The 26,204-nt window shown below is 39.6% G+C and overlaps 2 protein-coding genes across 4 annotated transcripts; both read right to left on the bottom strand.

Annotated features, from left to right (window-relative positions):
* Positions 1 to 1,617: 1,617 nt before the first annotated feature.
* KLHL41 (kelch like family member 41) lies at positions 1,618 to 11,400 on the bottom strand. The gene is made up of 6 exons (XM_054208965.1): positions 10,210 to 11,400; positions 7,316 to 7,473; positions 7,116 to 7,223; positions 6,099 to 6,284; positions 3,449 to 3,595; positions 1,618 to 2,583 (listed from the first exon to the last, which is right to left on the bottom strand). Exons 1-6 carry the CDS (start codon positions 11,317 to 11,319, stop codon positions 2,472 to 2,474), a joined length of 1,821 nt encoding a protein of 606 aa, XP_054064940.1. The 5' UTR covers positions 11,320 to 11,400; the 3' UTR covers positions 1,618 to 2,471.
* Positions 11,401 to 13,933: 2,533 nt separating this feature from the next.
* On the bottom strand, positions 13,934 to 25,449 carry BBS5 (Bardet-Biedl syndrome 5). Of its 3 annotated transcripts, none has more exons than XM_054208967.1 (12): positions 25,332 to 25,449; positions 23,569 to 23,651; positions 22,641 to 22,706; positions 20,719 to 20,768; positions 19,923 to 20,050; positions 18,901 to 19,036; positions 17,802 to 17,897; positions 17,198 to 17,260; positions 16,226 to 16,360; positions 16,028 to 16,111; positions 14,177 to 14,200; positions 13,934 to 14,058 (listed from the first exon to the last, which is right to left on the bottom strand). In XM_054208967.1, exons 1-12 carry the CDS (start codon positions 25,391 to 25,393, stop codon positions 13,957 to 13,959), a joined length of 1,029 nt encoding a protein of 342 aa, XP_054064942.1. In that variant the 5' UTR covers positions 25,394 to 25,449; the 3' UTR covers positions 13,934 to 13,956. The 3 variants fall into 3 exon arrangements, with proteins under 3 accessions (XP_054064942.1, XP_054064943.1, XP_054064944.1); XM_054208968.1 differs by lacking the exons at positions 23,569 to 23,651; positions 25,332 to 25,449 and adding exons at positions 22,787 to 22,813; positions 22,949 to 22,982; XM_054208969.1 differs by lacking the exons at positions 23,569 to 23,651; positions 25,332 to 25,449 and adding an exon at positions 22,949 to 23,047.
* Positions 25,450 to 26,204: the final 755 nt, after the last annotated feature.

Raw genomic sequence — 26,204 nt, 5'->3', positions numbered from 1 at the left:
TCCAGAATCAAGATCCAAGAAAAGTCTTCAGAGAGTGACAACCACTTTCCTTACTGGTGGTGAAAAACATTGCTGGTTTATTTATCATGTCTCTCTCTAAACCATCTGCCAGTTACCAGGCTTCCTGTGATAGCGCTCAGCCAGGGATGTAGAAAGAAAAAGTGGAATAGCCAGGAGAATGTTCACTGTAAACTAGAGAGTGGTCATACTTCTGCAAATCAGCCCATTTTCAGGAGCAGCCGTGTGGTGACCACAGCTGCTGTTACCTCGGGATGACTGCTAGCTGTGCCCATCTCCGCCACACACACAAAGTGTATGTTTTCTTACCTTTTTACTAGAAGCAATAGACACTCTACCACTTCCTTTGAACGTGGCAGAGGCAAGCAGCTGCATTTTGGAACTGAGCAGTATGCACCTGGCTGACACTTTTATTTTTTTTACTACCCTGTAGTAGAAGAAGATATTTTTATTGACTGAATACAGATCAGGCCAGGAAAAAACAACAGAACTAACCTAAGATGCAAGATGGTCTCCTCCTAAAGTAGCCCTCATCTTTGTGGGATGACTGAGAAAAATAGTAGATGGTTGTCTGCTTATCATATCAAACGGACAACGGCTCCAAGACGTGGAAGACGACTGCTTTGAGGAAATGTCGTTGAAGGCACAGCCCATAGAAAGACTATATGCACATTATATTTTGTATAAAATGGAGAAGACCATCATAAATATCAGTTAGGAGCTCAGAGTCTGGGCTACACAACAGGGGGCTCTTGCATGACCCTGCTTCTGTACAGATGGCCTTCAGGTAGCAACCATGGAGCATAAGAAAGTTTCGGTGGCTGTGGTGGAAGTGATCAGTCATGGATGATTGTTGTGTTTGCGCTGAACTCTTCTTTTCAGGTATTCACCAGTCACTCCGTGCCCCACCAGGTATGTTCAAGTTGCGTATGGTTGAAGTTGTGAGTATTCACAATGGGGACAGGATTAAAGCTTGCTATGAGCGGATTCAGAAAGGGCAGCTAAGAAAAGCAAAATCTAAGAGTATTTCAGTAAAATGTGCTGCTTTTGATCCATTGCAGTCATTCTTTCTAAATTAAATCAGCAAGTGTTAGAGCAGATGGGCTGGTGTAAACCAGTGATTTAACTGGAGCCAATGAAAAGATGCTAAAAACAGCTGAAGATTTGGGTACTAAAGGGAAAACCAGAAAATATGTCCCACAGCTTAAGTACCAGTGTACAGTAACGTACCGAAATGAGCTACGCTGGCTGTGCCTTTGCTGTATGTTTACCTCTGTCCCTTAGGAAGGCAATGCAAGGGGTCATTTGATGATAGTTGGAATTGCTCCTCAGTCAGGCATGGCGGGCTTCTTTTCCAGTTTTCCTGCTACATCAGTTGTAATTAGATTTAGATTTGTGACATCCTTTACATTTCTGACACCCTCTTTATTCAATGGAGAAATCCTTTGAAGAGGTACTCTATAATATAAAATGGGCATGCTCTACTTCAAGAAAACCAGTTGCTCTGGTTTGGGCAAATGCTCTACTAAGAAATCTGTGTCCTATCCCTATGATAGCGATGATGAGTCGATCACTGAAAGAGACACCACCACGTGATACTTTTATAGTTTTAAAAACAAAGTTTAATTGTTAAAAGTTTCAACATCAAAATTAATCAACTCTTTATTAGGTGGAAAAGTCCTCTCTGCCCTATCTCCCCCCTGATAATCGATTCTAGGACTTTGTCATGAATGCTTGTTAATGGCCTCAGATCTCTGAGAAAAACTTCCATAAAATGCTTGCTTTGGAAATAAATACAAAAGCATAAAAAAGTGGAAAATCCTTGTTACCAGAAGCCTAAACATAGGAGGTGATACAGTAGAGCTATTAACCTTGTGTACTTCTCTCTCTTTCCTCACGTCTGGCTACTAGTACAGCAGTACCATGCACTTCAATTCCAGGCTAAATTATTTTTAAAAGGCTCTAATGAAAACGTATTTCAAGATATGGCTGAAGAATGCAGGATTTGCAGACATTGCTGAAGGGGGAAATCAGGCTGTACAAACAGCCAGTTAGAATAAAATTAGCTACCTACTAGTTATAGTTAACAATTAATTCATGGGCCTTGTTTGGAGAATACGCCACCAATATCCTGGATTCTCTTGAGCGTAAGGAAGTCCAACTAGTTTTATTCAGTTTCACAGAGTGAAAAATGGAGTTATCTCTGAAATCTTCATTTATTCTAATCAGCACGAATTAGAATTCTTCAGGATTTTAAACATTGGCAAAAATCCAGTTGTTGATTAGCTAGTCAATATCTTAAGACTTGGACAGACAGATGACCTGTTTAACAGTTGACAGTGTAACTAGTGTGCTGCTACAAAACTCTGTACAATTTGGGGACACTTTCACACAACAAACCCAGAAGAGCCTATGGAAACTCCCTCACCGTACCACGTTTTCCAGCATTTTGTTTACAGTTTTGATAACTTGAAGAGGTTTAAGCGTGTAGCCAGGCAGGAGGCTCCCGTAGCGTATCGGATCTCTTTCAGTATGCCGATCCATTCCTTCTTTTCATCATCGTACCTGCATTTAACAAAAGAAGGTCAGAACATAGCTTCATAAAATTTGAGCTGGATGCTTCATCACCCATACATGAAAGGGAGGACAGTCCACATGTTGCAAATGCTTGTAGCAATCCTGTGCTGAAGGATGCCACAAAAGGCTGCTGTTGTCCTCTAGAACAGAACGGAAAGACGTTCTTGCACCCGTGAGTTGTCGTTTTCCTAGTGCCTAGAGCTCGTTGCTGGCCTGCGGCATACTTTAATTACTCCTATAAAAGCTTCCTCCTTGTCTTAAATATCCCTTCTGAATTCTTACATACAAAGGCGGGTTTTTTTCTGGAAATCCTTCCTATCCCACCAGTTACAACTCCTGAATTTACTTGAGCAACTGAAGAGTCACAGTAGAGATGTGATGAAACATCACTGTTACTGTGATTTAGATTAAAAAAGAAATCTAGGAGATGGGGATTTCTGGTTCTCTCAGAACAATTACTCATTTGACTATTAACACGTGAATATGTGCAGACCTCTGCTTTACAGGCTTTGCTGTGTAAGAATGTCACAAAATAGAGAATGTTTTCATGGTACACTTACAAGGCTAAACCTGCCACGAGATACAGCAACTTACTCTTTAAAAGAGTAAAAGAATCTGAAAAGATCATGACTCAGACTGTCCAAATTATTGGTAGGTGGACGTAGTCATTAGATCCAAATTTCATGTTTATTTGTTGCATTCTGACAAACATTTCTGTCAGCAAGTGCTTTACAGCCTGCGTTATGGTTCATTTCCAGAGTTAAACAGAAAAATAATTTTACCCTGCAGTGTCTAAAAACCTCAATTTAGATATGGCTTTCCACCAGGAAAGCGTGATTAAAATCAAACTTACTTCCATATGTCAGTGACTTCACTGGGCGCAAATTCTTTAGATTCAAGCTGAATCATTGCAAAGCCTCCAATCGCATACAAAGCTCCGCTTAAGGTGACTAAACTGATGGAACTTCTCTCTTGGGGAAATTCAGGCATAATCTCCCACCTAAAGATGAAAAGAAAAACCTGAGGTAAACAAACACATGGGAAATACTCTAAACTGAATGCATTAAAGTACATATCTGGGTAACATCAATTCAGGTACCAAGGACTGCTTCAGTGAAAGGCTTAGTAAAAGGAAAAAACTCTTGCGATTTCTCAGCAGTGAATTTCAGTGTCTCCATCCCCACGAGGACTTCTGCAAGTCTGAAGGGACAGCATTACCCCGTGAGGACGTCTCTTTCCAGAGACCACTTCTTACAGGTCGCCTGGCCCCATCATCAGAAATGTGCTTTATACAGATATATGGCTCCCCAGCTTCTCTCATTTTTTTCCCTATAGTTTCCAAAATTCCATTCATTTCAAGTGGCATTGAAATCATAATTTCAGTAAAAAAAAAAAAAGGCATTGGAGCTTGGTAGCATAATTTCAAATTTTCTGCCAGTTCACACCTATGAACATATAAAACATAGAGACATCCCGCTTCTGGATGATGTCAACATCAAAACTAATAGGCTAATTTGTCTCTCTCACTTGTGTGATTTGACTGTAACAAAACAGCGTAAAACAAGAACCTGCAGATTTTTCAGACCACCAGCTGGATGTGTTTCTGAACAACAAAGAGAAGAATGGAACAAAATTACCTTTACTTCCCTTTGCTTTCTGTAGAAGGTGTAAAGTCCAGAGTTCCCTCATGGAATTACTTCTTGCATAATTCACACTTTGCATTTTTGAATTTTATAAGCAAGTCTCTTTGGGATAGCGTACATTTAACTTAAAGCTTTTGTTGTAGGTGGATGGCTGCAATGCCACCTGTCAGTGAAGACAGCACCACCAAATGCGTTTATATACAATAGAAGTGCTTAGTAATAAAACAAAGGTGTGTCCAGGACCACTTATGAGTTTGAGCTATCATAATAAGGCTTTACCGATATTATTTTAAATGAAAGCTTGTAAATAAGATGATGGGAAGGAAAAGTAACAAGAGTTACAACAAGGAAAATTAAGACTAGAAAGACACAGATACAGAGGGTATACACTGGAAAATCATAAACATTTGGGGGATGCTGACTGCAAAAGATTTTGACTGTGAGGAATAACATTGGAAAATATCTGGACCAAATAAGTGAGCTAATTCCAAGAATGACTTACTCTCTTCTGTTGTTATTTTTTCTGTATAGTGTCTCAGGCACTTAACATTGAAAGTCTTCTGTCGTGGTTTTGGCCAGACTGGCCAATCAGAACGACAGGTGGCCCTCCCCCCCACCCTCCTCAGAGAGGAGAGGAAGAGATAAGGAGATTTATGAGTTTAGAAAAAAAGAACTAAACTACTTTAATGAAAATAATAATAAATAAGAAAATAGTAAATAATAATAGAATAATAAAAAATTAAAGAAAAAAGTATACAATATATACAAAACCGTATCCAGCTCCCAGGATGACCATCGCATCACCTCGGACAGGAGCTGAATTCCGGAACTAGAGTCAGGAATGCTCGGATCAGGATCAAAGGCAGACAAACAGACAGGGTCCTCCTCAGACATCGGCCATTGAAGAAAGAGCGAGCCAGAGCAGCCTTGCCCCTTTGGTCGCTCAGCTTTGATACTGAGCGTGATGCAGATGGGATGGAATACCCTGTTGGTCGGTTTTGGGTCACCTGTCCCGTCTGCTCCTCCCTGCAGGTGGGACCCCTCTACGCTTCTCTGCTTCTGACCCTCTAACGGGGCAAGCAGCGAAGTTAGCTGCCCTTGGTTGTTATAGCAATAAGTATAAGCAAGAGCCTCTGTGCATACCATTCCTTGGTATAATCAGGTCTTATCACTCTGAGAGTGAACAGTTTCTGAACAATATGCTGTTAATTTCAGACTTTAGTCAGTTAGAAGAGGCCCAGCTAAAAAGTAAAATTACAAAGCAGAAAATTGGTTCTGTTTTACCTCAAACCAGGACATCTGCCTAGATTTTTCATATTAAATAAATAAGCAGAATTATCTGCCTGTCAGTAACTAGTGGTAAACGGTATTTGCTGTGACAAGGTAAGCGAAGAGCCACAAGGACATTCAGCCTGTCCTGCTCAGGCACCTGATTTCTCTCACTGGGGTTTCACGTTTGGTGCCAGTGCCAGATGCCCTCGCCCATCTCTCCCACTTCGCCCCTATGATGCCCGCACCCCTGTTAGGTGGCTGTGTGGTCAACTGAATTGGGAATGTCATCAGACTTTAAGAAAAAAAAGAAAAGATGAGAGGGTGGGTTATTTTCACTGCATGAGCTCTTTGATCATGTTTGCAACGTAGCTATACTAGCATATAAAATGGAGGGGGGGGGATGACAGGAAAAAACGGGCGGAGTTACAGGCTCTTTGAGCTGCTGCTGCTGTTGCTGAAGATGTGAACGCAGACCAAGTGTCTCAGTGGGAGTATAAACACCTGAGCACCTCTGTGATTTATCTCAGGGCTCCTAAAAGCCTAGATGATAAAACACTTGCTTAAAAATAGCTTGAATTGTGCACTCACTTATTGGTGGTCAGATCAAAAGCTTCGACAGATGCAGTAAGGCCTTCCTCAGTGACACCACCTGCAATGACAATCTTGCCCTTATGGATAGCTGTGCCAAACATCGAGCGAGCCACTTTCATTGGAGCCAGGTCTTTCCAGTCTCCTTTCTTGGGATTGTATACGAATAGTCTGTTAGTGCATTTCCTGGGGAGGAAAAAGAAAACCTGTGATCATTTCTAATGAACTTTTGGCTTTTCCAAGTGAGACCTAGTTCAGGTGGATTGTGTGGGTTTATGCGTAATAACTCTTTCCTCTCCATGAGATCATTTCTTGTGTCTAAACTGGGAATCTTTACATGTCTACAAAGCACTAATCACATCCATAGAACTAAATCAAACGTTAAATGCTGCTTACACAGGGCAGCAACTTCACTGTACCTTACAGGGAAAAGACCACGTCCCTTGCTAGCATATTCTATTTAGATGGGCTTGTGGTGGAATGTATGACAAAGGTTATAAAAGAAAAATTATGCTGCTGTTTTGGCTGATTTGACAAGCCTGTATCTTAAATATCCCCTATTCAAACACTGAGAAATTACCACCACATGCTCAGTGTGAGTGAAAACTTTGATTTTCCAAACATTATACCCATTAAGGTACAACAGGCATCACAGGTCAGAAAATCTGAAAAACTGACACAGTAATTCCATGGTATTTCTATCTGGAAGGAAGTAATACTTTCAGTGAGGCTCCTCATAGCTATATATTATTAACGTGTCTTCAATGTAATTAAAATTTGCCTTGGAAATAAGTACAGTCATTAAAATAACTAGTTGGGGTTTATATGTAATTTTACCTTATCATGAAAAAGATATTCTATATACCATAATGTGCTCCCCTCTGCCAAATTGTTAGCAACCTTAATCCAGAGACATAAAAAAGGGAAACCCTGATTTCTGAGTGTGAGGACACATAATCTATAAAGGACCAACTAAACAACGTTATAAATTGTCATGAAAAAACTTAAGAGACTCACTTATCATCAGTTTTTCCACCAAGACAATATATCAATCCGTTATTTGAGATAGTAGCATGGCCATAGACTTTGATGGGTAGTTTTTTGACCTCACCCCATTTCATTGCCCTGGAACAAGAATAATATCAACGTTAGGCTCTTGCAACCAACAACGGGCTACTGACATGTCCTCAGTGGGCATAATTAAATTTTAAACATACACAGGATCATAGCACAATACTGAATCTAGAGACTCCTCAGTGCGAAGGTCCTTGCCTGCAATTACATAGATCTTGTTCTCTGACTCTCCCAGCCCGAAGAGACACCTGGCTGACGGCAGCGGAGGAAGGGCAACCCACTCTCCAGCGATGCTATCCAGCTGAAAGAGCATCAAGAACAGGAAGCGTTAGGAAAAGCAAAGGGTAAAAATCCACATAAAGAACACTGTTCCACGAAATTAATCTAATTGCACTTCGTGTCTCTCAACAGCTCATCTGTTTGCCTGCACAACCTGCCCTTCCCTAGGTGCAGCTAATGAAGGATGACTTCTACACCCCCGTGCTCCATGGTGCTGAGACCTCGCAGAGCCAATGCTCACCCTCACTCATCCTCACCCAGTTTCTTTGCCTCTTTATTAGGCTCTTCCTTGTTTGAAGGTCCCTCACTCTCTGGGTTCTCTATCATATGTTGGAAAGAACATGTGAAGACCATTGTTCTTCCTGCCTGAAGGGAGCAGACACTCTGCTCTTCCACACCTATACATTTGCCGGTTGTGCTCGTCGCTACAATGAGAGGTGCCAGACATCCTCACACCGGTCCTCTGAATGATCATGAAATATTACATGGCGAATGGCACAGATGTTTCTGCTGCAATTCCTAGAGCAAAAGAGGTGGTGTTTCATCACAAATACCCTCAAAAGCTCCTGAGATCTCTGAAGGCACAATGAATAAAGACTTCACTTCTAAGAAAAAAAGGCAGGCAGTGCAGCTCCATTGGCTGTCCATATCGGTGTCATCCCTACTGAAGTACTCCCACAGCTGTCTCAGTTCACATCCTGTTGGCTGAAAACACCTAAGGAGAGCTTCAGGAGGACAGAAGACAAAACAAACAACCAAACCAATATTTTCCTAGAACTGTGGTGCTTAATTTTTGTTTTGATCTGCAAACTTAAAATTGAACCTGAAGGCTCTCTAACATTCAAAAAGAATATTTTCGCTTTTCTCTTGTGGATAGATTTGCTTCATGATGTACAGGAAGGGAAGGTCAAATGTGAGTTTGGATGAGTGTAAAGGCATTTGATAGAAAGCAAGAGAAAGCTCAAGTCAAAGCAGTCAGGTCTGGGTTTAGCTCAGTGAAGTCCCTTTTCCAGCAGTATGTTCCACAGTCAGGGTCTCTATGCTGAAATGCATCTCCCAGATGTGGTAGACCACCCCTATTGGACCAGAAGTTTTATTGCAGCAGTGAAATTCAGTTCACGGGCACGGATTGCCCCAGCAGGTGGATCTGGGTAGTGTAATGAGGAGAAGATGTTCCCATCACGGATCACAGCATGCTTAGGGAATCAGCCTTGAAGATGACATACCTACCGACGATAGGGCAGAAACGGGTCACACATTTTTGAGCCAGTGGCAGCCTTGTTTTCTCCTGGGTTGCTAGCTACCAAATAGAATGTTAACAGGTGCTTCACTGGCGGAGAAAGGGAGATCAGTAAATGAAAATCGGTTTGGCACCACGTTAACATTTTAGAGGGAACAACAGCCACGTGGGTAACGCAGACAAGTATTTTAACTATAGGCAGAAGCAGCAGCAAGTAAGCTTAAAGATGACAAGCCAGAGAGCAGGATTTCAGGAAATGGATGGAGACATATAAAGCAGGATTCGGAAAACTTCATCATTTTTTATATCGATCGTGAGGTTTAGTTTTTCAAAGGCCTCTTTCTAGTCACCTCAGACTTTGACTATTCAGTTCTGGCTTATATCCATTATGATGTCAACACAGTGTTTTTATTAGAAGAATATTTCTGTAGCAAGTTTTGCACTTCAGCGATGACTGCTTTACACCTTACACAAGGAAATGAAACTGAGCAAATCCCTCTCTAGCAAACCAAGACTTCCTCTCACAGATCTAACAATGCCTGAAACCAACTTTTTCATTGTGTGTGAAATCACAGTGACCATACTCCTATAAATACTTAGTGTTTGCATTTTTTAATATTTGAAGTCTTTCAGATTCTATCACTGCTTATCACTCTGCTTTATTTCATATTGAAGCAGGACCTACTTTCACTCTTTCAGGGCAATGTGCCTCAAGACAGGACATGGCCAGCAGCATATTGCAGAATTCATGATGAGAGAGTTTAAATATCCCCCAAAGCATGACCCAGGTAGCTAAAAGCACAACAGAATTAGTTTATGGTGTAAGCATGCCAAATCGTATTTTTGCTGTTTTTTCTGGAATATGCTGTGGAAGTTATAGTTTGTATTAATCAGCCTTATATTTACACAGATTTACAAAGATATAAAATTACGCTCTTGGTTGAAACATAGTATTTAGTGTACTGACATTGACAGTTTGCCAAGAAAACAACCTTCTACCTCTGAAATAGTACATATTTTAGAATGCCCTTAGGTTTTCAAACGTGGATGTGACAAAAGGACTTCTGGAATTTTAGGGACAAAAGTGGCATTTAAAATACGCACATTACTGCTGTCATATTTCAGATGCAAAAAAAAGACAGACATCTCATTCGACCTAAAGCAGCTAAGCACTGAACTTTCATGGAAATTCACAAAAGGTATTTCACAAAAATATTATTAGGCTTACATTTAGGCATCTGTACCGTGAAAAATCTGTGCCTTAAACAATGAAAGCCAATGCCTAGATATAATATACTAATCCTTTTAATCTTTTCTGAGATACCACCAGGGGCTTGGTCTTAAAAGAGAAGATGCAAGTCCCTTGGTTTCATTTCTCTCTCCGAGACAGGAATAGCTCTCTGTGGATACTTCTCTCTGTCAACTGTACAGAGACCAGACCACTCACTTCATACACTCTAAATACTCTTCAGTAACTCTTATAAGCACCTATTATTGCCACAATTATAAAGCTTATACCTGGAAGAAGTATGACTGGAAAGGCTGATCCTTGTTCTCCTCTTCCACGTACAGTCCTCCAACAATGTAGACCTGATTTTGTTTGGTGACGATACTGGAATGATTTCTGGGAATCTGTTCAGCCAGGGCTGCTAGGTAACATTCGTTTTCAAGAGGATCGTAAGCTACGGCAGCAGTGTCATTTACCAGAAGAATGAGGTCTTTGACGAACATGCCGTGCCTGGGAAGGTCATTTAGGTAGCCGGGCAGTAAATCTTCATCTCCTACATCACCATTCACCTCCCCTTTGCCTGACTTTTCTGCACTTTTGCTAGAGTCAGGCAGTTTTCCAGCAAAAGCATCCTTAATAATCTTTACTTTTTTCTGAAGGTCTGAGTTGCTTTTAATTATATCGTCCTTCTCAACATGCTCTTTGAAATATTTTTCCGGCATAAGACGAAAACGTATGCAGTCAAAAATCTCCCCCAGGTTCTTTACTCTGTTCTCCTTGTCTGTTCGGACCCATCTCATCACGGCTTCAAATACCAGTTCTTCCTTCTCGACGTTTAAGCTGTCAGGTGAAATAACCGAGATAAGTTCATGCGGGGCAAGCTGCATGAAGTCCTCTTCTTTGCAGATCTGCACAAAATGATCTGAAACAAAATCACGGGCAGAAAAGGCAAGCCTTGGGCAATCAAGCAAAACACCTAATCGAAGGATGGCCAGACAGTTGCCAACAGCGAGCCTCTTCTGAAGGTAGGAGACGCACACGGTGAATACAGAAGGGATCTGAAAGCGACTGGCCAAGGCAAAAATATCTTGCACATTAGAATCATTAAGATCTATACTTGCCGAATAAAGGTATTTGACAATCATATCCAGGATGCTGGGGTCGACGTTATCTAGAACGACCTCCTTCTTTTTCTCTTCGTTTTGCTCAGATAGGAAATACTCACGAAAATAAGGGCTACATGCCGACAGAATCAATCTGTGGCAAGGCAGGCTTTTGTCACCAGCTTTTAGAGAGCAATCTACAAACTTTTTCTCTTCCAGGAGTTCCTTGAGGCCATCCTGAAGAAGGGTGGATTGGTAAAGCCTGAGCTCTTCAGTGAGTTCCCTCTGGGAATCCATTTCGCAAAGAGTTGGGAAAGGGGAGGGAGCAGAAAGCTTTAGCTGTTGCCTGCCCAAAGGTCTGCCTGTAAAAAAGGCAGACCAATGTGCTTTGCCCTGCCTGAAGCCTCCGCAACTTAATCTCGCTCGCTAAATATAGGTACATACTCTTACAGGGCGGAATTTAGGATGGATGGCTTGGAAAGAAAGAAGAGTTGCTCTCGCAGCTGTCAAAGACTGAAAGAAGCAACTGTTGCTTTTGGTCACTATGGTCAGGTTTTGCCATCGTTCTCCACAGTGAATCAATGAGATTACGTCCAATGTAAGAAATTATTTGACATGAGTAAAGACAGCAGAATCTGACCCTCCGTGAGACAGTTCTGAGCAACATTGTAAATATACATGTTAACAAATATTCTGAAACAGAAATATTACTAATCAAGCTGTCAGTTGCAACTACTGTTTGCTTTTTCACAGTTGCCTAATACATCTCGCTGCTGCAGTTATAATCAAAAAACTTCAGAACTTTGCATCAACTATCTATGCTCTTAAGAGTATTTATTTTTTTTTACATACCCACATTACATCTGCAATTTCTTCAGATATCGATAAGGCTTTGAAATTCATTTTGAGCTTCTTCTCAATATCCATTTGGTTGTATTTATTGGTAAACAAAACTCTACTGTTTAGACATAAAATATACATTAATGTAAAATTCTGCTTTCAAAAATAATTTAAAATGAAGTCTCCACCCCCCCTTAATGAACACCATTCTTCATTTCAGATAATCTGTAGACACTATCAATCCTTTTGACTGTACTCGACATGGTGTTAACTGCTGTAAAACCAAACCAAAAACAGTACATAGGAAAGGTAGAACAGAGAAGGAAAAACACGTAATCCACGATATTAACATTTTTAAATGGATGTGTAATTTAAAAAAACTAAAAAAAAAAAAAAAAAAATCAAACCTCTTCATTTAAACTAAAAAACCAAACAACAAATCAGACAAGTAGTTTGAAAAGTGAATGTGAATTTAGAAAAAATATGCGTATGTTGAAGGCATCACAATTTACACTGGGAACATTTAGATTTTTGTTAAAGGTGGTAACATCGATCCAAAACAAATTTGAAATTTTAAGTTGTTTAATGTACCTTGATGAAGGGCTGTATTTTGCCCATATAAAGAATGCTTTTTACCCATATGATAAAATGTTCTTTGAATGTAATAGAAACGGGTTCAAAACACAACTATCTGAACACAAGATCTACAAAGAGGTATAACATTATCAAAGTTTATTGAAATCATGATTGTTTTTCAATATAGGTAGTAGTTAATTAAAATATATACTCTTAAAGATTTTCTACAAACATCGCAATTATAGTCACACCACAGTTACTTTAACAGTCAGCTGCTAAAACAACAGCTGATGGGAGATCTCATTTGACTTTTTCCACTTATAGAAAATAGCGCAGAGGTCTTATGTCACTAGAAAACGTAACAGCTGCATCTTTCCTTTGAACAATAAATGACTCATTTCTCTCTAACACATAACATCATTAAGGTCTAATGACTCAGACACATTTGTGCACGCGCTTTTTTCTAGATCATTCCTTAAAAAAAAAGTACTCTAGCCAAATAAAAACACAGAAAACAAAAAACCCACAAAAACCGTATGAGGATATCTGAGTTACTATTAAGTACCTGGAATGATACGTGCTGAACATTTAACAAAATTATGAGACACGAAAGCAGTATTGCTTTTTGTCAAAGTCCTCAGGAACACAGCACCGCTGCCATGACACAGCCAAAAAGCCTGGATACCAAATGTTCTGCGTATGATGATATTGATGTTGCACAACCTTAAACAAGTCACGGAAATTTGATTTAGATTATCATCATTATGGGAAGGTACATCACTGTGTATAAATACATGAATACATTGAGCACCAAACTATGTACCACCCACTGCCCTGGCTCAAATGGTGGTCTCCGTGTAGGCAGGAAGTTTCCTTTTCTGACATACTTCCAGGTAAAACGGCAGGTGGTGCCTGCTGCTGGCAGCCAATCACAGGGCAGTATGTCAGCACATGGGCCGTGAAGTTGTAAAAAATGGTGGTTACCTGCCATAAAATGGTGGCTGAACCAGCATGGCAGCCCCCGCGTTGTTAGGGAAGGGGCCTTCCTGCCCTGAGAAGTCAGCTAATCACGGAGCAGTACGGAAACATGTAGGGTATGACGTTTTACGTAACGGCAGCTGGAATAAAATGGCAGCCACCAGGCATGGAGTGGGGAGGAACTTCCAGGTCCTCAGAAGCTGCCAGCAAGAGGGGAAGGACCTCTCTGGTCCTGACACCACGTGACCATGGGGTGGGTGGGGCTTCCACCTGTCCCACCCTTCTTCTAGTGGACATTGGTCATCCTCCCACTACTTACGGGAACAGGGTAATAAATAAAAAGCTGCTACACATACCAGGGTTTTGAATAATCTGTCCTTTATGACATATCCTGAGGGCATACCATCTAACGTTTGCCTGCTCTGTAGCTCTGGCGCGTTCTTTCTCTGCTACGCTGGTATTTCTAAATTCTCTTCTAGAGATCTCACTAAGAACCGAGAGTCACTCCTCGCTCCGGAAACAAACGTGCGCCAATCGAAATCAGGTCATGACTTCCCACAGTTCCTGGAGCGTGAATCCATCCTTCAGCTTCTCTATTGCAAGTCCCAGTTCTTCTGAAAAAACAGGCTCCCGATCATGTTGCTTTTTCAAACGCAGGAGATACGAGAGAAAAGACAATAAAGCAGAAGGTACTTTTTAATTTTATTATCCCATTTTAACAACATGAATTTGACAGTATGAAAAAAAAAGATGTTCTTACCTTGTTTTCATCTGCAAAGTAAGCCTGCAAAAAAAAAGAACAAAAAAAGAACTCACAACCTTGGGGAAAAAAAAAGTATAAACCCAAATCCGATAATAATTCCTTGGAGTCAAAACTGCATTCGGTAGGTTTTCTGCAACAAACCAGTCTGTATGGATTTTATTTTTGTTTTGTAAACAAGATCAGCTTTTTCTATGTTGCGTAATTTACAAAAGGGCTCTAACAGGAGTTGGTGATCATGTTATTTTTCATTAAATACCAATTTTTGAATTTTCCATCATAATAAACAAAGCTTTTTAAATGGTAACATTTTCATATTACATTTGTTACACTGACAAATACTTTACAGGGAATAAAATTTTAATATGCAGGCAAACTGACAGTATGCCAGCATTTTCTGCCTCATATGGAGCAGCATTTATGATTCAATCTCAAAAACTACCTTAAAATGTAAAAGTAATATCAAAATTTGGTTAACATCATACTCAATCTAAGAAATGAAACCGAACAATGGAACTGTTCAGAGTAACTAAAAAATTAACCAATTTTTTTTCCTCTCAGACAGAGATCTGGGAGAGGGATACAATCTTTCCCATTCTATGTGTTTGGAAATTCAGGCTCAAACTCTTCAGGAAACCAGATCTCTGAAAATACCCACAGCTCTAGAAGTCTCCAGACCAGCAGGCTCTAGATCTTCGTATTTACCAAAAAGAGCCTGATCTTGCTTCAGCTGCCCCCACGGACTGGCAAGGGGCAGCGAAGAAAGCGTTTTCCTGCTCATCTGGATCTCAAGCTACACAAGACTAAAGAACGGCATCACAGTCATCAAATGTCCTGGAATATTGGTGTGGGGCCACTCCTTGGGTGGCTCCACCCGTAGCAACCACCTTCTAATCATTTACAGCTTCCAGTTTTTGTTTTGGAATATGCAAAGCACGGTTCTTAGTTCAGGTGACAAAGGCACCAATACAGCAAACAGAATCTACCTGTAAGGAAAAGGGAGGTCTTCAACTAGTTGAAAAATGAATAAAAACGTGCAAAAATGAAAAGAAAAAAAGGTCAAAAGTGACGGAAAGGAAGAGATAAGAGCTCACCTGTATCAGTAAATGATAGCAAAAGAAAAGAAGGTGGAAATAAGATTGGTGCTAGCACTGCTAATTTATCAAATTTCAGAGATGAATTAAACCCATGGCAATCGTCAATGTGTCAAGGCTACACTTGAAAACATGTGCAGTCTAGCTGTGCAGTCAGTCAATCACATACGAGGTTGCACAGTAAATTTGGAAATTCCTAGAAAGAAGGTCATCGAGCAGCCTAATGCATTTAAAAGTAAATTTTCCTGAAATACTGGGAGACAGATACTAATGCAGTTTCCTAAACTGGTACTGTCATGAGTGCAAAGGTTGCCAGGAGTGACTCAAAATTATGTCTGTCTTTCTAAAAATCTTTCAGGTTTGAATCTTAGATGAATGTTGAGTGTACAGATACCACCATCTATTCATCTGCTCCAAGAGAAGGAAGACTTGTTTTAACATAATGTATTGCATTTTATACTCCTGGTTTTCCAGCTATTCCTGATTGTAATGCATTGAGAAACCGCGTACAACTATTACTTTAAATATCTACTACTATATCTTTTGAATAATAGTTTGTTTTTAAGTTAAAAATCCATACACAGAATAAATTCCTGTAGTAATCAGATTTATGAATAAAAGGCGTGTAGGTGAGTTTTAAATATAGAAAGTCCAGTTATAGCTTATCTTTAATAGATGATTACAGCTGTACAATGCTTACTTTTGAATCAACAAACAAGAATTATTTTATTTTTTAGTTTTCTGTGGAGCAGCTTACCACAAAAGCATCTGTATGTTCATCAGATTCTACTTCCACATCATCTTGAACCTGCTCCACTGTTAGGTCTTCAAGTGGTTGAGGCTGCAAATGAAAACACTGTAGTAAGTAAATTCAAATATTAGACATGTTTAATACATTTTTATTACTGCTGTTAACACAATATTGTATCTAATTTAAAATAAATGAGCAGAGTACCTTTTCTTCCATTTCATAATCCACCCCAAATATAGGGTTAGCTGAATAAACGCTGTGAAGTGAATGGATTTCTTTCACCGCCTCCTGTAGTTTCTCCACAGGGTCTATTTTAAAACCAAGTACATATCCTCCACTCTATAAAACAGAGAAAAAAGAAGACATATATTTATTAGTTTTGCTTGTCATTTAAACAACTTTTCCCCCTTGATAGGATTTGAAGTTTAATGATAACAAATTTCAGTTTGCTGATAAAACATTATCTGTATTTTGGTATTAGCTTATTTTCAATCTGCCATGTAAACCATGGGTGAAATAAAAACAATGACAATGTTTCTCTATGAGGTAAATACGCTTTTAACTGTTAGCCCATTATATAAACGGGGAACAAACTTCTTACTCAGACAAACAGAAGCAAACAAGAGTGGGAGAAATTCAGAAGCGATACTAATGATTTATTTCTAGCTACTCAGCAAATGTTTAGTCTGTTAGATCTTGATGTTGTTATTAAAGAAGCGTTCAGATACAGTAAATAAAGTCAGTTGAACTTTAAAAAAAAAATCACCATTAAAAGCATTTCCGATTAAGGTCAAATTGAAGAAAAATAATTTTGTCTCTTACAGCAAAACAGATAGACAAGTGAAAAAGATTAAAAAGAGTGGTCTAAATTAAGTACAGAAGAAATTAGAACCCAAAGATAATCTGTCAGAAGCCACTGTTTTTAACAGTTATTTTACTATCCGTGCTGGCCTATTGTTGCTTCGCTTAGAAAAACATGACTCACAATAGCCACATTGACCTTAACACACAGACATTTTAAGCAGTGCACAGAGGACTTTTTTAAAGTTGTGTTCAAAAGGCCACACGGAAGGAACACCCTAAGTATCTTAAAAGTAGCCGTGTAACATTTCAGAATTAGAGAACTATTATATATAAAAATGTAACCAATGAAAAAAGGCTATTACAGCTTCTTACCTGCTGAGAACTCTCTATCACAAGCGCCAAGCCAAACTTTGAGTCTCTTATTTTTATTGAACGCTAATGGTAAAAAGGTAAAAAATGTTTGTCAAAATTTTTGGAATTACTTAAAAAAAATTTGCTTTATCAATTTTTTTATTTTTTAATGTTGTGTACTTTATTTTATTTTTTACACTGTACTAATTACAATTTCTGTTTCTGGAAGCTTGGCTACCAGCGTTCCCTTCCATTTACCACTACAAATCTGAACGCCTGAACCTCAGGGAAGTGTTTTTATGAGAAGAGGTAACAGTGGTAACAGTTCATTCCTGAACATCAGGTTCACAGATCATTAATCCCAGTGTACATAGGTGGCATGAAGCATCACAGTAAATAGTTTAAAAATTGGAAATACAAGCCATTTTCAACATCTGTACCTGCCCATGAAAGCCCCCAGTTAATCTGGAAAGAAAAAAAAAAAATCTGCCCTGTGGTTTGACGGTGGTAAGACTAAATTCCTCCCTGACTGTAGGACACAAAATACTAATTTTGGTGAGCTGGGACTTTTAACTGAAGACTTGAACTCATACAATTTCATTTTAAAAATGGTTAAGATACTTACAATTTGTAGATATGGTATGCTGACATTAAAGCTGTCATTCATATTTGCATGCCAAACTATTCTCACATTAGTAATGAAAAATGTTCCCAAATTTCCCTATTAAAGAAAAGATATGTTAGAACAGCTTTGAAATATAGAGCCTGTTTTCCAAACATGATTACTGCTATCCATTTAAACACAAGCAGGATATGGCTTCATATTTAATTCAGTGAGAGCCTGATTCTTTGCCACTAAAACTACTCAAAATGATTCTATTGATTGCAAGGAAGCAAGATCCAATCTTTAAAGGATACAGCACCCAAGTGGTGAAAATAGCTGGGAGTACCTATTACTGCAGCAAAGCAGGATCAAATCACAGCACAGCAGACCTCAGAGGAATACGTGAAGCATCTGAGAAGTGTTCTTAACTGTACAGATCTGGAATTGGCATATAGCGTAAGTATAATGGCATGTGGGTTAAACTTAGGCAATTGTGGAGACGTGTGCCAAGGGAATGTAGAGGAAAGAACTTTGTAGTTTGTCAGGATGGATCCTATTTCCATTCTGGACTAAAATTGTACAGACAGAAATAACAGCTCCCATTTTGTTTCGTGGCTCTGGGAAATACTTGCAACTAATGCTCTGCAAAATAATAGAAATGTTGGCTACTTTTTCCTTAAAGTCTTTATTTTTCCATGTTTTAAGACATAGATTCCTATTCCACTGTTTCCAATTTCCAGTAATCAAGAGACAATATAGTCTTGCACTGTAGTCACAGCTGCACGTAAATATACAAATATTCAGCAGAGCATTTTGTAAACAACCTGATTGTCTTTCAGAATGATACAGAGCTTTAGACTCACGAACATATCTTTTTAACAGGCATTGTATATCTAGTCCCTTGCATATTAGCCAAGTCATGTAGACTCCTGCTTGCCAAAAAGAGACTTTGTTGTACTGAGTAGTAAATACATGGGATCAATTTCTCTGCATGCATCAGCTGATGAACTGAATTAAGAGTAACTCCTTTGAGTTACAAACTATAGTGGTACAATTGTTAGGTGAAAGCCAAAACATTTTAACTTTGCTGTAGTTCGCATAATCTCATTTTTCACTATACCTGGTCACTTGATAAATTCCAAACTCCATTGATTTTATCATATATTTGTTCTTGTGGTAATAATCTCAGTTGCTTGTTTTGAATCAGTGCACTTCGCAGCTTCAGATCACGATACATTTTAGACGTTTCATAGGCTCTGCAAAAAGTAAAAAATACACATTACCATTTCAGTGTTTTCTATTATCTTTATTGTTTAACACCAATATGAAATGTTGTATATTTTCAGCTTTTCTTATCACCACATTGCATAAAAATGAGAGTACTATTAAAACTTCATCAACATAAACCATTATACTTCAGCTTTCTTTAATGAAGTTGTGTTTAAACTTATCTTTAAACTGACATCTGCTTTGATCTCCTGTACTGTTCATGTGTATACTACTTATTTCTTTTCCTTAAGATAATCTTCTCCCAGCCCCTACGGCAAAGCATGTCTTCTGGGTCCCATGTTATACATAGTATGGACACCAAGAATCCTTTATTTTTCAGTGCTGGTTAAGTCACAAACATCCAACATATGTATGTCAGTATTCCATAACTCTTAAATAGAAAACGGTGGTAATGTATTATGCACATATTCATTCAGATGACTTATCTTTAGGTGGGAAACATCCACCATTTTGTAGTCACTTAGAATTTTGACCAGGATTTAACTTTTCATTTCCATTACATGGTCCAAAATTATGGGAAATTACTATAGACAGAAACTATAGATAGAAAATGCACACTGCAATTAGCTCTTTTGTACTTTTATTTGGTCAGATAGTTTATACACACAAGGTGTACAAACCGTGGTCAATGACTGGTATTAATACATATTAATTTTCATTATGCACAGTTGTCTAGTAGAATTTATGAACATTCTCTCTCTTTCTTCCAGAAATTGTGTTCTCCTTTTTTGGGAAAAGTTTTCTGAATGTTAAATATGGGCAGTTATACACTCAGTCCATCAGCAATAGTAATCCCACATGTTTGAATCATTGAACTTTGTAAATGAACAAACACTATTTTAAGTATGCTACCTGTGTACAGCAATAACTGAAGTGAAGAGTCTGGGACTCCCGGGGACAACATTGGTAAATATGAACTCAAACCGTGTATTGTTACATTTAGTCAATATATACAGAGCTTCTGTCTGCCCTCGTAATTTCTGTAATGAAAAAATGAAATTTAACATTTGGCAATATAGTAGCTTGACGGTACAGGTAATAAATAATCTGGATGTATTTTCTAAATTCTTGTTCTAAATAGTATATCTGAAGGCGTAATCACCTGATGTAATATACCACTGATCTACTGCTGTCTTCAACTGAACCCAGTTCCATCAACAGACCTAATGAAACCGGCCTGCTATACATTTGCAATATCATGACAGAAATAGTATTTTTGGCTTTGGTACGATGTGGCCGCCTGAGGAACCTACATAATCTCCCTGCTAGTTCTTTGCTGCAAGCCAAACAAATGGCTTCCCAGTTGCACGTAATTCAGGCTATGTATTGGATAGCTTTCTCGCACGAAATTAGTGCCTCTCTGACCTTTGTTAAATTTAGACAGAGTCAGCCAACATATGCTTGACTTACCTAGACGGGAAAAGAATCCCCTAACTGTGATTACATGAATTTTACTGCCTTAGGAAACTGATTAGAAACACACTCCTACAGAAATGTAAAACTCTCTCAACTTTTAAAACTAAACTTCCATTACTGTTCTACTACTGTCCTTGCAAGTAGACTTTCAGATTGTTGATACAGTGCAATAAGTATAGACAATGAATTAGAGCTTCTTTTATTATTTTAAAAAGTATTTTTTGAAACTTACCGAGTTGGCAGTTCTTGTAGTTATATTTATAATGCAGTTGTAACCAACAGCTAAAAGACAGAGGAGAATAAAAAAAAAAAGAACAGTTTTGAGTACAAGAAAAAATAATAGTCAAAATTACAAAGTAAAATTTTGAATTTTGTAGCACAGCTTTGGATGCTATTTGTGAGAATTACACATTGTGGTTAATGGTCTGGGCCCTCATCACAAAATCAAAGACTAATTTAAGCTGGAAAGGACCTTGGGAGGTTGTCTGGTCCAGTGGTCTTCTCAAAGCAGGACCAACTCCATCTGGCTGCTCTAGGTACTATCCAATTCAGCTTTGAATTTTTCCAAAGAAGGAGATTCTGCAAGCACTTTGGGAGCTTGTTCCACCATTTGACTGCCATCATTGTGAACGTTTTTCTCCTAATATCTAATCAAAATTTCCCTTCTATCAGTGTTTGACTGTTGCCTCAAGAAGGTCTGTTTCATCATGATGTTGCCCGTAAATGTTATCCTTATAACTTTCTACATTGATATAGTACTTTGTAGTGAGAGCTAAGGAGATAAGAAAGAAAAAAAAGCAGGAAAATGGAAAGTATAAATGGAGCAGAAACAAAAAGAAGAGGAAGAAAAAAGTCACAAATTTCATTTTGCCTTTTCTACAGTAGTGCTCTGATACAAAGCAAAACCAGAAACAATCCCAGCTGTTCTTCCTAAAACAAGCAATTGCAATAAAATAGTGCTGAGCTAAATCTGAATGTCAATGACAATCCTGCTCCTCATACCAATAGTAGCACAGCCAGGTTCAAAAAAAGAAAATAAAAATCAGAGAACTAGAATTTGCTTTGGGAAGATTCTGCTTCTCCAAAAGCTCAGATGTGACAGCAGTTACGCAGATAAGAATATTCCGTCTTTACAGAACTAATACTTATGAAAAAAAACAGAAAAAGACTATTTCCTAGGTTGCTTATGAGAAATTTTCTAAAACTAAAAGAAACAGCAATGGTCAAAAATGTCATCCAATAAAATATTAATTTTTGGTTTATAAATTCCCTTAATGTAAGAAATAAGGCATTATCTTGAAAGCTAGGGATTATTTTAAACGGTAAAAGCCACAGGTTAGACTTCCTTGAGCTTCTATAGGGCTGAACTACTCCCTAAGTTTCTTTGTGATCTCCTCTAAAAAAAGTCTATTCTAAAACTTAAATACACAAGCAAACAATTTTTTTTTTAATTTTATAAATACATATAAAAGTAGCAGTGTGTGTGCACGCACTTGTATATGAGTGCATGTATGAGACAGCAAATACAGAACAGGAAGCAGGCAGAGGGCATAAGTTTATATACATAATAAACAGAATACAGATTTTCAGTCTTGACTGGCTATTGGGAACTGAGCACTGGAAGTAATCTGGGTACAAAGTGAGTGCATCCTGCACCTGTTTCAGCAAATTAAATTAAATATGAGTAGATCTGCTAGCTACTCAGTTAAAATTAGAAGTTTATACAGAGCTTACAATAGTAAATTTGGAAAGGCAGGTGCCTGTGGGGAATAAAAATTGTAGGACAACAGAGAATGTGAATAAACAGGTGACAACAAGAGGTACACGTAAAGCAAGGTATGAAGAAACTCACACTTCTGTTTCTTTCTAAAAAAACAAATGAATCCCACATAGGCCAAAGAAAAAATATGTCTGAAGTACTCTTCAACTTCTGTTCTGAGATCTTAACATTGAATATGAATATTTTGCTATGAATTTTTATAACAGTTGCTATATTACAAATATATTCATTGGTAACAGTTTATTTCAGACTTTACAGAGCAACAGAACTATACTTTACTATTTGTGCTGTAATCAACACTACTGTGAAAGAATAGCATGCCACCACAAAGGAAACAGAAAACTTGCAGTTGTTTAACAAGAGATAATACTTACAGAGATTGACTCTGGGCAATGACAATGAGCGCCAAATAATCCGCAAGTTTGTCACAAGCAGTCTACCTGGAAATAAAGAGTGTAGATATTTTTAATCTGCTTAACTTCCATTAAATTAAATGTTCCATTCTGTGGTACATATTCACCTCTAGTTTTGAAACACCAGAATATTCCTTCTCATTGATAGGAAAAAGAAACAAAGCACAGGACACCCCAGAAGAAAAAAAAATATTAAAAAAAAAAAAAAATCACTAAACACTTTTTTGAATGCTAGGAGAGAAAATCCAGCAAGGAACAAACGAAACAACCTTTAATATCTCCCAGCATTCCTCAAAACCAAACCGAGAACGGTCACTTATTTCACATCACCCTGCCTAAGGTAAAAATGTGGAGACACAATCAGTTCAGAACTGCTCTGGGGAGGAGAAGGGGAAGGCAGTGAGTTAACTACAGCAGCTGTCTTCATGAATAACCTCATCCCTTTATGTCACATGCAAATTGCTTTGATTCTGTACCCAGTACAGCAGCACATCCAGCCCCAGCAAGGGGTATCTCAGCATGCGGGCAGCTTCATGCCCTTGCACACTATATATATATTCCTTACTGATTCAGTTTAAACCAGGTTAGGAAAAACTAAGCGTTAAACAGGATTACAGCAGAAGATCACCACAATATTTATAAATGGATTATTCTTACAACGCTTTCAATTCTAAACAAATTCTGAGACAAGATTATCACCTTCCTATAACTGTGAACAGGAGATCCTATTTGAAAATACTCCAAGGGGAGACAGATCTGTGAAACAGGTAGGATCTATTTTCTGCAACAGACAATTGATACTGAGTTCAATGGAAACCAGACAGGGCTTTTAGGAATCTATACAGGTTAAATATTAGAAAGTTTACAATTTCCCTGAGTATGCAGTTACCTCTGTCTCCATTGTTTCCTTTGGTATCTTCAACAGACTCTAAGCAGTCTATAAGGACCTCTCCAGGTCTCATTTTCATTTGTCTAAAAGAAAAAAAAAGAAGGAAAAAATTACCTAATGAAAAATAGATTAATCATACAAAAGAAGGCCACTGCTATTTCTCCACTTTGCTTTCCTTTTTTTGCTTAGCACATCATACAATGAAAAATCCACATTTGCATACACACAAATCAACATTATATACCTGAAATTGTTATCGCTACATCTGACATATGAAAGATATTAATATCTTTATTATTATATTAATTATACTAAATTATATAACAGTGAATAAATAATTATGTAGCAAGTATGACAATGCAAACTATACCCCCAACTAGGGAGAAGTGTGTGAAAATGGGAGGAAAAAGCAAAAAAGTTTCATTCACATAATTTTTAATGGCTAGAGTTTGTTGCCTCTTGCTGTCCTTTTAGGTCATAAGGAGTGGAGCTAGGCTCAGGAAAGAATAGATGCCAGTAAAGGAAGTATCAGATATATACCGACATATGCAATGCTCTGCTAAATTTTCCACAAAGGGTGTGGTTTGGTGAGGTTTTTTGTATTTTGCTTGATTTAACTAGTCTAACCACTTAATTACACAACAACAGATGTAGTGCGCAATTTTGCTGTATTTTCTTTGTATTGTGTAAAGCAGCCAAAACTCTTTAGTGTATTGGCATGACAGAAACAAAATGCATTATCAGGAGGGAATTCCATGAGATACTACTGGAGACCAGGACTGAAGCACTAGGTATGGACTCAACAATACATCACCAGAACAGCACAAAAGATATTAGACAGAGGAGACAGCAAGAATAGTAACATTAGCATTAAAGAAACTATGGAAGCAGGCTCTGCCTACATGACACTTCCACAAGAAAATAAGGCAGAACTGTCTTATTTTTATTTAAGTTATTATTAACTTAAACACCCAAGATACAATTTCATGTTTCTAAATTTGATGCAGGCAGCACGTCTGAGGGACCACGGGTGTTCTCGGCAGGGTCAACCGAGTAGGAGTGAGATGAAGCATGACAGTACACTTCCAGCCCCCACCTCCGAAATCATCACTAACCAGCTGTTAATTTGTAGCTCCACGTTACAAAAGCCAGGCAGCGTTCTGACACAGACACCAGAGCCGAAGTGTTATGTCTCAGATAAGGCTGACAGCTCACCAGAGGCCAAGGGCCCACAGAAGCGAGGAACCACTGCCTCCACGAGGATGTTGGGGGTTGCAACTAGATGATTTTTAACGTCCCTTCCAACCCGAACCATTCTATGATTCCATGTACGTGACAACCCTTCACCTCTGGCCCCTCAGAGGTCCCGTGAGCTCGGGCTGCCGACACCACAGCAGGGACACCGAGCCCTTCTAACCAGTGACAGGTACCGTCCCCTCAGACACACCCCTACAGTTTGTTTTTACTGCTCAGCGCCAGGTAACGCTACAAGCGGCTGGGAAAAGAACTTCCCCTACCAAAAACTCCCCAGCCATCCCGCCTGAGACCCAGCAGCCGCACGACCCTTCTCCCGCCCTGACAGGAAAACAAGCTCCTCCCGGCCCCCCGCCTCACCGGGACGGCTCCCAGCACACGCCGCGCCACTAATGGCGGCCGCCTTCAGCCTACTGAGAAACAGAGCTCAGCCCACCGACAGACGCCGGACGGGCCCGAAAGCCCTGCTGGCAGGGCAGGGCAGGGCGGGGCAGGGTAATGACACTCACTGCGGGGAGATGTCGAAGCGGACATCTCTGTCCTCCCACAGCACGTCCAGCACCGCGCTCATGGCTGCCGGCCGCGCCGCCGCTCCCACTGCCCACCCCGCGCGCCGCCGTGGCAACGGGGGCGGTGGCGGCGGCTCGCGCTCCCGCCGCCCTCGGGATTGGCTGCGGCGCTGCACGTGGGGGGGCCCGACGGCTCGCCCGCCTGCCCCGGCCCCGCCCACCGCTCGGCTGAGGGAGTGGTAGGTGGGATGGGATATATCATGATGTTTTTAATTTGGAATAACTTGAAATTTGTATCTAGCCGAGTCTTAACCGCGGTGTCCGACCACTTTCGAATAAAAATATTAAGTAAGTAGGACTCCTAGGAAGAAACTTGCCCTTTGGCAGCCCTTTCGCGCCCTGTTTGCAAGGGCATGTAGCGATAGGCCAAGGGGCAATGGTTTATAAACTAGAGCAGGGTAGGTTTAGATCAGACATTAGGAGGAAGTTCTTTACAATGAGGGTGGTGAGACACTGGAACAGGTTGCCCGGAGGGGTGGTGGAGACCCCATCCCTGGGGACATTCAAGGCCAGGGTTGATGAGGCTCTGAGCAACCTGATCTAGTTAAAGGTGTCCCTGCTTACTGCAGGGGGGTTGGACTAGATGGCCTTTAAAGGTCCCTTCCAACCCCATGCATGCGATGATTCTATGATTCTTTCCCTGGAGCTGGTCCCCAAATCACTGAGGAGACTGTTGCAACCTACCCGGCAGTTGATAGGAACGTGATGGAGTAAAAAAGGGCCGCTGGCGTTGCCCATCCCTCGGCCTGTCCTTCATCCTGCCCTGGCTGCTACCGGGGTGGGGGCCCTTTGGGTAGGAAGGGCAGCAGGTGT

The sequence above is a fragment of the Rissa tridactyla genome, chromosome 7 (assembly GCF_028500815.1).
Source record: "Rissa tridactyla isolate bRisTri1 chromosome 7, bRisTri1.patW.cur.20221130, whole genome shotgun sequence".
NCBI classification, from domain to species: domain Eukaryota; kingdom Metazoa; phylum Chordata; class Aves; order Charadriiformes; family Laridae; genus Rissa; species Rissa tridactyla.
This window is presented reverse-complemented; position numbering and strand designations above follow the sequence as displayed.

Excerpts from the sequence above, each read along its gene's own strand:
- KLHL41 (XM_054208965.1), bottom strand. The coding sequence starts at position 11,319 with ATGGATTCCCAGAGGGAACTCACTGAAGAGCTCAGGCTTTACCAATCC. Across the intron at positions 7,474-10,209 it reads TCCAGTCATACTTCTTCCAG|CTGGATAGCATCGCTGGAGA; the intron begins GTATAAGCTTTA and ends ATGCTCTTTCAG. Across the intron at positions 6,285-7,115 it reads GGTGGAAAAACTGATGATAA|GAAATGCACTAACAGACTAT; the intron begins GTGAGTCTCTTA and ends TTTCCTCCCCAG.
- BBS5 (XM_054208967.1), bottom strand. The coding sequence starts at position 25,393 with ATGAGCGCGGTGCTGGACGTGCTGTGGGAGGACAGAGATGTCCGCTTC. Across the intron at positions 16,112-16,225 it reads ATTATGAAATGGAAGAAAAG|CCTCAACCACTTGAAGACCT; the intron begins GTACTCTGCTCA and ends TTTCATTTGCAG. Across the intron at positions 14,201-16,027 it reads AACATACAGATGCTTTTGTG|GCTTACTTTGCAGATGAAAA; the intron begins GTAAGCTGCTCC and ends TTTTTTTTGCAG.